The sequence below is a fragment of the Monodon monoceros genome, unplaced genomic scaffold, assembly GCF_005190385.1.
Source record: "Monodon monoceros isolate NGI ecotype Baffin Bay Population unplaced genomic scaffold, NGI_Narwhal_1 Super_Scaffold_2, whole genome shotgun sequence".
NCBI classification, from domain to species: domain Eukaryota; kingdom Metazoa; phylum Chordata; class Mammalia; order Artiodactyla; family Monodontidae; genus Monodon; species Monodon monoceros.
In genome coordinates, this window is record NW_021703776.1 from 8989299 (window position 1) to 9001435 (window position 12137).

At 50.9% G+C, this 12137-nt stretch overlaps 1 protein-coding gene across 4 annotated transcripts in view; it reads right to left on the minus strand.

Moving 5' to 3' along the window:
• OGDH (oxoglutarate dehydrogenase) overlaps window positions 1-12137 on the minus strand; it is a 77081-nt gene that overhangs the window by 19745 nt on the left and 45199 nt on the right. Inside the window, exons 6-10 of one of the 4 annotated variants that reach the window (XM_029233190.1) lie at window positions 9199-9353; window positions 8913-9059; window positions 8296-8386; window positions 7740-7919; window positions 3511-3639 (exon numbers count right to left, since the gene is read on the minus strand). In XM_029233190.1, coding sequence (XP_029089023.1) covers window positions 3511-3639; window positions 7740-7919; window positions 8296-8386; window positions 8913-9059; window positions 9199-9353 — 702 coding nt within the window. Of the gene's footprint in view, window positions 1-3510; window positions 3640-7739; window positions 7920-8295; window positions 8516-8912; window positions 9060-9198; window positions 9354-12137 lie in introns of all 4 variants that reach the window. The other 3 variants (XM_029233189.1, XM_029233191.1, XM_029233193.1) reach the window with 3 other exon arrangements.

Here is a 12137-nt window from a genome sequence, read left to right on the forward strand (position 1 = left end):
CCCTATTAAATTTTATCCGGTGCAAAAAAAAAAAAAAAAAGGAACAGGGGGCTTCCCTGGCAGCGCAGTGGTTGAGAGTTTGCCTGCCGATGCAGGGGGACATGGGACATGGGTTCGTGCCCCGGTCTGGGAAGATCCCACATGACGCAGATGGCTGGGCCCGTGAGCCATGGCTGCTGAGCCTGTGTGTCTGGAGCCTGTGCTCTGTAACGGAAGAGGTCACAGCAGTGAGAGGCCTGCGTACCGCAAAAAAAAAAAAAAAAAAAGGAACAGGTCTGATTGTTGGAAGTTCTTTTCATTCAGCTGAAATCTGCTGCTTCCTGGCAATTGCTATGCATTGGTGCTGACTCTGCCCATTATATTCCTTGCTTTGTGAAGCATTCATTTGTTTGAAAACAGCTCTTATGCTTCTAGGAGTCTTCCATCTTCTGGGCTACATGGTCACGGCTTCCTTTTAGGGTAATTTTCCAGACACTATGCCATCCTAAGACTCTCTCCTCTGGACACAGTCTCACTTAAGTTCAACCAAAATGCTTGACCTTCTGTCATAAGAAGTTTGACAAACCAAAGGCTTACCTGTACTGTATTTGTGTAATGTGATTCTTTTTTTTTTTTTTTTTTTTGTGGTATGTCGGCCTCTCACTGTTGTGGCCTCTCCCGTTGCAGAGCACAGGCTCCAGACACGCAGGCTCAGTGGCCATGGCTCACGGGCCCAGCCGCTCCCCGGCATGTGGGATCTTTCCGGACCGGGGCACGAACCCGTGTCCCTTGCATCGGCAGGCGGACTCTCAACCACTGCGCCACCAGGGAAGCCCATGTAATGTGATTCTTAAATTGAAATACTGTTAAATGTTTATATTGCCAAGACGGAAGGTTTCAAGTCAATGAATAAGAAATAAGAAACTAGAAAGAGAAGACTAAATTAAACCCAAAGCAAGTAGAAGGAAAGAAATTACAAAGAGCAGAAACCAATGAAATAGAAAACAGGAAAACAACAGAGAAAATGCAATGAAACCAAAGCTGTTCCTTTGAAACCAACAACAAATCTATATAACCGAGAAAAAGAGAAAACACACAAATTACCAATATTAGGAATGAAAGAAGGGATAAAACAACAGACCCTAATAAGAGAACATTGGAAACTTTATGCTCATAAATTTTACAACTTAAATGAAATGAAAAAATTCCATGAAAGACAGAAGTAACCAGAGCTCACTCAAGAAGAAACAGATAACCTGAATAGTCTTGTATTTACTAAAGAAATGGAATTTACACTTAGAAAAAAGTGCTCATAGGGACTTCCACTTCTGGAAGATGGAGGAGATGTACCTTTCCCTCCTTCTCCTGCTAATAAGTACAATTAAAAACCCAAGGCATTATATATATAAAACAAACACTGAAGGTAGACAGAAGCAAGCAGATCAGCCGGGGACCTCCAGTCCCGAGGAATGACTTGTGATCATTCCCAGGGCTATCTTTTTGCCTCATATAGCCCAGATTTAGGGCTAGGGAAGCAGGCAACTCAGAAACGCCAACAGGCATAGCAAAAAGACGTTTCGAGGAAAGTGGCTCTCTCTGGCCAGAAGACCAGGAACAGGCCGCCTAGCAGTACAGAAGATTTTTAGACAATCATCACCCTGCTGCAGCCAACCCCACAGAAAACACCGTGGCCACCCCCACTTGCCCCAGCAAAGGCCCGGTGTCCCCAGCAGCCCCCCTAGGCTGCTGGTAATTAGGCAACCACTCCATCCCTGGTGTTAGTGGAGGCTACTTGGGAAGCAGTAACAAAGCACCCTTGTCCCACCCTCCGTCCCCTCCCTTCCCTGGGTATCAACAGACCTGGGGTGGGGAACCTGGACCCCTACCCCACCTGGCAGTAACAAGTGTCCCCCAACCCCGACCCGAAATGTCCAGAGGACACCTCCTATAACAGGAGATTTAAATAAGATTCTGAGTTTCATAACATATCCTCAAAATGTCTGGTTTCATAAGAAATCACTTGTTATACCAACAACCAGAAAAATCTTAGCTTGAATGAGAAAAAGCAATCATTAGAAGCCAACACTGAGATGACACAGATTTTAGAATTACCTCACAAAGACTTCATAAAATTACAATTCATAAAATTCAAAGCAAACTTCATAAAAATACCTCAATAAAAATTATGAACATTCCTGAAATACATGAAAAAATAGAAACTCAGCAAAGAAACAGAAGATACAAGAAGAACCAAGTGGAAACTTTAGAGTTGAAAAAACAAACAAACAAACCCCCCCGGGGGGGTGGAAATCAGGGAAAAAAACCCCAAACCTGAATGGAGGTGCTCTATGGCAGAATGGAAGGGAGAAAGGAAAGACTCAGAGAACTTAAAGATGGAACAGAAATTACCCAATCTAAACAAATGGAGAGGGACTTCCCTGGTGGCGCAGTGGTTAAGAATCCGCCTGCCAATGCAAGGACCACAGGTTCGAGCCCTGGTCTGGGATGATGCCACATGCCGCGGAGCAACTAAGCCCGTGTGCCACAACTACTGAGCCTGCGCTCTAGAGCCCGTGCACTACAACTACTGAGCCCACATGCCACAACTACTGAAACCCACGTGCCTAAAGCCCGTGCTCCACAACAAGAGCAGCCACCGCAATGAGAAGCCCGCGCACCACAATGAAGAGCAGCCCCAACTAGAGAAAGCCCACGCGCAGCAATGAAGACACAACGCAGCCAAAAATAAACAAATAAGTTAATTTTAAAAAAAGAATAAATAATCAAAAAAACCAAAAAAAAAAACTGCACCAAAAAAAACCAAGCAATCAACCAAGCAAAAAACTCCTGGGATGGAATTCACCTGACTCTGGAGACTACTCATGGAAAAACTTTTTTCTTTAAAAAAAAAAAAAATCCCCCTGCGTCTTGGGCTTCCAATCCCTGTGAATGATCTTTGCTGTACTCTTCCAGATTGAAGACCATTCCTGTTAGCATCTCAGCCCCTACCCAAAAAGCAGTAAAGACTCTCTGTGTTTGGTCATCTGTTTAAAACACAGTTCAGAGACAGGTTGTTTTTAGACCTTTCTCTTTCCTTGGCACCTTTTCAATATCTATTTTATGAAACAACCTATAATGAATTATTTCCATTAAAATTAATATTTTAAGAATATATAATGCCATGAGAAAACACTGTGGTAAATAAGAAGTGGATATAAAACTGTGTGTACAGAACCCAGTTTCTTAAAAGAGGAAAGCCATCTATGTGCTTGTGGATATGGAAGAAAATATTCTGAAATAACACCATGATCTTAAACACCGTAATTAAAATCTCTCCACTTTAAAGAAAGTTTCCTGTTTGTCCAAGTTTATTAATCAGAAAACAACAAATGTATTAAATGATGAAACCATGTCATTCTAAGTAAGGCTGATGTGAGCGTAGAAGCCTCAGGAGAAAGTCTAATTGATGCTGTGGCCTCCACAGCCTTCTCTGCTGCAAAGACCCCAGAGCCCGCCTGGAGCCCAGGTTACCTGGTTGTTGACGACCACGTGGACAGTGCCGTGAGTCGTGTAGGACGGCAGGTCACTCAGGTGGAAGGTCTCGTACACGATGCCCTGGCCGGCAAATGCAGCGTCCCCGTGCAGAAGGATGGACATGACCTGCAGACACGCAAAGGAGACCCCAAATGTGACATGGTCCCGACCACCACGTCCACAAGGCACACTGGAGATTCAGTCACAATCCACTTTTCAAAAAATGATGTATTTTGAGATAATTTCGAACTTAGAAAGGAAACGGCAGGAAGGCACAAAGACCCCCAGGCCCCCCCGCACCCCGTTCCCCCTGAGAACGTGCTCCACGAGGGTGCCCTCCATGTCCGCGCACCTGCCACCCTGCCATCAACTGCTGCAGAGCCAATGCCACCACCCCTGAACCCACCACGCAGGGCCCTCTCGTCAGGAAGGCAGTGCTGGCCCAGACCCCACGGGGACGCGCTCTTAGGGCCAGGCCTTGGGCTCCGATGGTCCTGTGTGACCAGACTCAGGAACGGTGCATTCCGTACCAGGGGACGCCAGAGCTGGCCTACCCCACGTGGATGAAGTTGACTTGGATCACATGGACAGGTAGCTGTCTGTTTCTCCCTTTTTTTTTTTTTGGTCATGCTGCACGGCATGTGGGATCCTAGTTCCTCAACCAGGGATCGAACCTGCACCCCCTGCAGTGGAAGTGCAGAGTCTTAACCACTGGACCGCCAGGAAGTCTGTGTTTCTCCCTTTAAACTCGCCATTTCTCCTCGGTAACGAGAACAGTGAGGAAAACTTCTAGATCTTGCTCCTTACCACACCTCCACCCACCCAGCAGCCTGAGCGGCACCCCTGGTATGCTGCCAGGTGTCACTCCTACCTTCACGCGCTGGCATTCCATAAAAGCTTTCTCTTCTCGACTTTTATTTATCTGTATTAATACGTGCTCCCGGATTCCTGTTTTATTCAACTGGCTGTAACTGACTAGTATCTGTAGTTATTTGGACGCTCACGCTGCCCCATACTTGGCGTGGGGGTCCCGTGCCATCTGGACAGGCCCCATGGCTTGTGGGGGCCTCCGTGCTTTCTGGCACAACAGAGATTTCAGCCCCCTGCTGCACTGTTCCTGCCCAGCCCTGGAATCAGACACTTCTCTAAGGAGCCTGGTTCCTTCAGTGGAGGACGGCACTGAAGACTAGTATTTGTGTGCTCATCACCACTAGAGCATCACACTTCTAGGCTCTTTCAGCACAGAGCCAAAAACCAGATGCACAGGTTCACATACACAGCGATTTCTAAATCTGTACACTGTACAACTATGATGCCTCCAATTCCAATCCTATTTCTGGGCCTTCCTCCTTCTGCATTTATAAACATCCCCTACACCGTGAGACACTGTTCCCACTGTCCTCAACACATTACCTGTTTGCTTGGTACAGCCCCACGGCCCTGCCACCCCTGCTCCTTGACGCGCTCTTGCTGTGTTTACTCAACTCCTGTCACCTCCCTGGTCCGCAGCGCCAGGAAGGGAAGGTCCACGTGCTCTTCGGGGACAAAAATCTAGATTTTTTTTTTAGCAGAACCCCATGTGTCCTGCCCTGAGGGACACAGGGACACTGTCTGGGACAGGTGGAAGTGGACACAAGTGTCGGGTCTGCGCAGGGACCTCCTCAGAGGATTGCAGCCTTGCCAGGGCCCAAACGACTGGGGGACATGGTGCCTCTTCCTGCTCGCCAGGACGCGCGTTTCTCTGCAGAGCCTTCTCTGTACAACCTCGGCCTTCTGCCATCGGGCACCTCAGGGTCAGCCTCCCCTCTCCTCACGCTGTTTCTCTTGATCTTCTGGAGAAGCTGTATTGTGCCCCTTGCTAGGCTGCACTCGGTCCCTTGTGTTCCTCAGCACAGTGCTGCTTGCTAAAATCACACACCCTGGCGGCCCGATCTGGACCCAGGTAGGAGTGGGCCTCCGTCCGTGGCAGGCCACCCGCGGCGCTAGGGAGCTGCTTTCCCACATGAATGCCCCAAGGGCCACATCAGCCCTGAGCCAAGCTGGGTCAGGCTCAGTCTTGCACCAGGTTATAGAACAACCTTGGCCACATTTATAGAAATTACATAGTTTTTTTCTGAAACACTGAAGGTTATGTAACAAACACTCCAGCTCCCTGGATTCTGGGTTTAACAGAAATCAGATAATTGCCTAAGGGTTTGGGAAGAGTAGCCAGGAGAGCAGGTGTGAAGGACTGGTGGGGTCTGGACTCACCCGCTGAGCACGGGCAAGGGTGGGCTCAGATAGAGGGGCGGGGGCAGGGCCCTGGAGGGATGGGCCGTCCACGCCAGGCAGGGCACTCCCATGGACAGGGCACTCCCTCAGACAAGTGCCTGGTGACCACACAGGGCTAATCAGCCTCTCCTGGCCTCACAGGATGGACTGCTGTGATCATCTGAAGCATGTTAGACACCCTCAACCACTTCTCCCTAGTTCTTTCATTCCTTTTCAGGATGTCTCCAGCATTCTAAGCAAGCGATGTTGGAGTGGCTTTTCGTCTGTAATTTATGAACGTAGATGTCACAAAGTTTTCTGCACTCCTGTTCCCTTCCCTGGCCCCAAATGCCTGGGCAAGGGTCCCAGCCACAGACAGCGGAAATGCTGGAGGCACTGGTCACTGATGCTGGTTTCCTCCCTATCCGTCCCTGGCCACTGTGTCACTGGTGGTCTCGGGGGCTGCACAGGAAGCCACTTTCTACCCTCTTGGAGTTTCTGAGGCACCATCCAGGCCCCCAAGCTCAGCAAAGTAACTCTCATGTCCCGACACCCTCCCCATGGGCCACACTCTTTGTGGTGCAGGAACCACTTCCTGTTCCCAATGCCACCTCTGGTCGGGATCCCGTTACCCTCTAACCGTCCAAACACAGCACGAGTAGACTCACAGTGTTTTAAATTATAGAACCTAGTAGACTAATGCTTGGTTCCACCTCTAAAAAGTCTGACCCCTCTCCAGGGCATCCCTGGGCCAGGCTGCCCTGCCCAGCTCCTCCCTGCTCTGCCCACAGCACAACCCCACCTCCATCCTTGTCCTTCTTTCATCTCCAGAGAATGTCCTTTTCTTCCCGTCTACCTAAATCCTGCTGTTTCTTTAATTAAATATGACAACTACCTGCTCTATCGATGAGAGGATTTGACTGCCTTTCATTCCACTTCCTTCCACACCCATATACCTCTTCTGAAGTTCTTTACCAGTGAGCCTGCAGCTTTACATCACATTGTGTATGTTCTGTTAGCTTCCTCACATATGACCCTATTTCTAGGAAGAACAAGAGATGCTTGAGAGTAGGGTGGTGATGCTGACTTTGAACATACCCCAGAATGCACATGCAGACATTACAAAAACTTGATTTTTCTTATTGCTTGGCTTTGAGGTTATCATTAAGTAATAAGAACTGTACAATTTGTTACAGACAAACTTCTACTTTGAGGTTAAACAAGGACAAACAGTTAAAATCCACTGAGGATTTCTATACGTAAGTAGGCTGTCCAACCAACATTAAACATTCAGCGTCACACACCTGGAAAATGCCGGTACCAGGGCCGCCCGGAACTCGAGCTGTTCTCCATCTCTAAACGGTGCCACCCTGCTACAAACTCGAACACCTCTCCTCCCATCTGTCAGTATTTGTTTTTTTTGTGGTACGCGGGCCTCTCACTGCTGTGGCCTCTCCCGTTGCGGAGCACAGGCTCTGGACGCGCAGGCTCAGCGGCTATGGCTCACGGGCCCAGCCGCTCCGCGACATGTGCAATCTTCCCGGACCGGGGCACGAACCCGCATCCCCTGCATCGGCAGGCGGACTCTCAACCACCGCGCCACCAGGGAAGCCCCCCATCTGTCAGTTTTACAGTTCCTCCTTTAGGCTCACCCACATCTTTTCCTTAAGACTCTCTCCTCCTGTTCAGTGACAAAGCCTCTTTGTCCGCCATGATACTGTACAAAACTAGCTTCTCCACAGGTGTGGTGACAATGAAAGCAATCTACTCCCCACCTAGCTCTGGTGGTCACAACTTGGAAGGAAACATTATCTGTAACGGATTAATTTATTAATACTATGGCTACTCTTTCAAGATCCATTCAGAATATTTTGTTAAATTCCAGAAACATGAGGTCTGGGACGTGCCTGAGGCTGTGAGCCGGTCCTGGACCATCTGGCCTCAGGGCTGCCCCTGGCCAGCCCCCGTGGCCTTACCTTCTTTCCCTCGGTGTCCCCACAGTAAAACTGCTCAGCTTTAGTCTTGCCCATCACCACGGGATCGGCAGCCTCCAGGTGGGAAGGGTTCGCCACCAGCGACAGGGTGATGTTCCTGTCGGTCACACGGTTGATCCGCCGGTGATACATGCCCAGGTGGTACTTCACGTCTCCAGAACCCTGAAGGTACAAACAGTCAGCCTTTATCCTGGGCATGGAGATGCTTACTCTTCACGACAGCCCTGTCCTGTGTTATTTCTCCTCCCAGAACCCCCATTCCTGGAAGGATGGAAAGCCTTTCCCCAGAATGGCTCTACCTAGGGCACAGGGAGAAGGTCCCTCAACCAGAGGCGCACGTCCCAAACCCCAGTGGGGAGGACTGCGGGGGCTGCCAAGCCTCTGATCTCTCTTTTCTCCGGGAGGTCGGCCACCGGCCACCTCCTTTGCGAGTGGTATGGAGGATCCCAGGCCCAGGTGCTTCCGGAGAAACAAGCGGAACCAGGGTCTGGTGTGGGTCGGAGCTCTGCTAGTTTCTAAAGGAAGTCGGGTGTCTCACCTCATCAGCTGCCTCCAGCTTTGAGTCGAACTGACAGAAAATCTGCTCCAGCTCCTTCCTGATGACGTTTGCAAGCACGTTCAGCCGCCCTCTGGTGCACAGAGGGGCGAGCAGGGCCTGAGCTGTGTTCCGGGCAGCAGGCAATGCTGTTCTAGCCCCTTCCTCCCCCGATGGACAGGCAGTGCCTCGGTTTGCAGCCCGAGAGGAGCTGAGAGCAGAGCTGATGTGGGACACTCAGCCTCTGCTTGCCCGGCACCCAGGGCCACGACGAGGTGGGAGGAAGAAAGGTAGAAAACGGAGAAACACTGCCGGCCTGTGGCGAACGCTCCACCCTCAGCCTCTGCTGCCGCCTCAAGCTGAGGTCTCCGCTCCACGTCACCGAGCAGCCTTCCCTCTAGGTTAACCTCCCTCAGTGGTGATCCCGACAAGGGCATGAGGCCAAGATGCCTGCCTAAAACCACTGTGGCCTTGAGTGTGACAGTGGCTACTGAGGGAGGGGGATGCTGTGGCGATGGCTGTCCCAGGACAGGGGTGCAAGTGCGTTCCAGGCGAGCCAGCCTCCTTGCTTGCCTAGTGCCCCACCCCGTGCTCTGGATGCATGAAGGGCAGCCAGGTACCTGTGCGGCATCCCCATGATCACGTAGTCCACTCCGTTCTCACTTGACTTGTCAATGATGGTCTTGAGGGCAGGAATCAGCACCTCGCAGCCTTCGAGACCAAAGCGCTTCTCAGATGACCACTTCCGCTGCAGGAACTCCTCAAACCTGGACAGGAACCAAGCCACTCTGAAGAGCCAAGGCACCAGGGCCAACCTTGCTCTCGTGGGGCTGTGGCCACGCTCCAAACCCACCCACCCCTGTCAACAGGCTGTGCCACACTGACGGGACCAGTGCAGCCCCGTACCTGGTGGAGCGCACTAGCCGGGCCAGCAGGGTCCGCTTCTCCTCATTGGTGAACTGCATGATCCCAGGCGTCTCGAATTTCTGCCGGATCCACTGGCACTGCTCCAGGTCATTGATGAACATGAACTCCACCCCAATGTGCTGGCAGTACGCCATCTGTTTTTCACGCACACACACACGATCAAGGGGATGTCCCCCCAGGTGTGTTGACTGACCACTCAGCCAGAAGGCTGGCAGAACAGGTGGCCTCCCTTTCAAATGCAACAGAGCCAGCTGTGGCCTGGGGCACCAAGTTTGGGCCCACAACCTCCTCTCACTCTGAACCTGGCCATGAAATAGTTCCTCCACAGAGTACAGAGCCCAATAGGCAGGGAGGGGACAGTGAGAACCACTAAGCCGAGACATGCTCCCCTCATGGCGGGAGGACAGAAGCACCAGCCCAGGGACGGGGAAGCTCCTGGGGAAGACAGGTTCTCTGACCTCAAGGTCAGACTGTGCCCACCACCCTGAGAAAGAAAGGCCCTGTGCTGCCGGTGGATATCACAGCTCAGTGGCCACTTAAGTTAGCAGGCTTTTATTTATTTATTTTTAAAATTTATTTATTTATTTATTTATGGCTGCGTTGGGTCTTCGTTGCTGCGTGTGGGCTTTCTCTAGTTGCGGCGAGCTGGGGCTACTCTTCGTTGCGGTGCGCGGGCTTCTCGTGGTGGTGGCTTCTCTTGTTGCGGAGCACAGGCTCTAGGCACACGGGCTTCAGTAGTTGCGGCACGCAGGCTTCAGTAGTTGCGGCACGCGGGCTCAGTAGTTGTGGCTCATGGGCTCTAGAGCGCAGGCTCAGTAGTTGTGGTGCACGGGCTTAGCTGCTCCACGGCATGTGGGATCTTCCCGGACCAGGGCTCAAACCCATGTCCCCTGCATTGGCAGGAGGATTCTTAACCACTGCTTTTAGGAATTTAAAAAGCAATGCCCTGGTGTGCCAATAATTTTTTAAAATTAATTGATATGTATATATATTGGCCACGCTGCACATCTTGTGGGATCTCAGTTCCCTGACCAGGGATCAAACCCGGGCCATGGTAGTGATACCGCTGAATCCTAACCACTAGGCCACCAGGGAACTCCCGACAATAAGTTTTAGAGCCCACAAATGCCTTTCAACGTCTTCGCAGCAGCCATGCTGACCAAGCACTTAGAGGGCCAGGTTCTGCTTGGTGGTTCTGTCTGTGACCCCCTTTGGTTTTCACAACAGACATGGAAACTGGCTGGCACAGTGCAGGGTGAGGATGCACCTGGGATCCCAGTGGTGGGTCTAGATGTGACACCAGAGCAGGGGTGGGCACCTCTGCACGTTAATTCTATGATAATGAAACAAAGGGACATTTGCCTGAACTCAAAATAATGGCCAACCACAACGCGCTCTCGCTATCATCCTAGCCAAGAGGAGGAAAATCTTGCCTAGGGACAAAAAGAGGAAATGGATCTGGGAAAGACCTTGGTGTTTAAGGTGTTTTCATTAACTCCAAAACTATATTTCCCTGAGGACACCTCATGTGATAAACTGGGAACTTTTAAACTGGATGCACAAGAAGCCCAGGGATGGGGGGTGCTGGCCTGCCTTCCCTGACTTCAGAGCCAGCGCGAGTCACCACTTCCACCGGAGCTGTACAGTGACAGTGCCCTGATCTACTGAGCCGCAGAAGAAAGTGTATTTCTACACAAACACATTTGAGAAAACATGGCCCAGCCACAGCGTCTGTTAACATGAACCTTGAACCTTCCTCCATCAGCTTAAAAAAGGGTGCATCTTCCCTGGGACCCAAGTCTGAGTTGTAAGTCTAGCAGAGAGGAGAGGAAGGGGTGGGGAGAGAGGGGAGGGGAAGGGGAGGGGGGAGGGGAGGGGAAGAGAATGAAGGAAGGGAAAGGGGGAGAGGAGGGGGAGGGAGGAAGTGGGGAGGGAAGAGGCGGGGAGGGGGAGGGGGCCCCCTCCTTTACCCATGGAGGCAGGAGAACACGCCCGTGCTCCTTATGCCTGATGGGGAGTATGTCCATTACTGAACAATTAAAGGCTCAAAGGAAATTATTAGGTCAAAAACAGTATGTCTCCATTATTATCAGCATGAATTTAGCTATTAACTTGGACACATAGTTACTGGGCCCCTGGATCATATTTTGTTTCTCCTGTTCTTAGCTCAATCCCCAGGAGAAAAGGGCAGGGAGTTTTAGGTGCCGATTCTTAGCTTCTCTCTCTAGTGAGACGTTAGGAAGCCAAGAAATTGCACTCGCTCTAAATATTCAAAGAGCTGCAAGTTGATTATTATGTCACGGGACCAAGAACATACTTAAGCTCTGTCAGCTCACACAGCCGCCCAGTGCACGCACATGTCACGTGTAAACATACCTAACCCACCATCATCGGGTGAGTGTACGTAAATATCTGTAAACAACGAGAAGGGGTATTCCAAACTGGGACAAGTCAGAATGGTAGGCTCTCTTGGAAGAGCCCTGGACGTGGGGCCCTCTGGGGACAGGGGGTGCTATGGCTGGGACCCCTGGAGTCCAGGTCCAAGTGTCCACAACAGCCCAACTCCTGGGTTCTGGCACTGGATGAAATGAAAGCCGTGCATGGCTCTCTGCCCCTTTCAAATGCTGGATCAGTACAACCTGGGGCTCGAGCAGTCGCTTGTAAACACAGCTGCGTATCCCTATCTCTGGGAGATTTGTAAAAATGCACATTTCCAGGTTCCAAAACCAGAGCTGACTCAGTTGGTCGTAGGTGGGCCAGGAACCTCCCCAGGCGTTCCTATTCAAGTTGTTTTGGGAATGACACCCTTTATTTACCTAATGCTTTAGGACACATTTTTTTTTTTTCTGGTACATGGGCCTCTCACTGTTGTGGCCTCTCCCATTGTGGAGCACAGGCTCCGGACTTGCAGGCCCAGT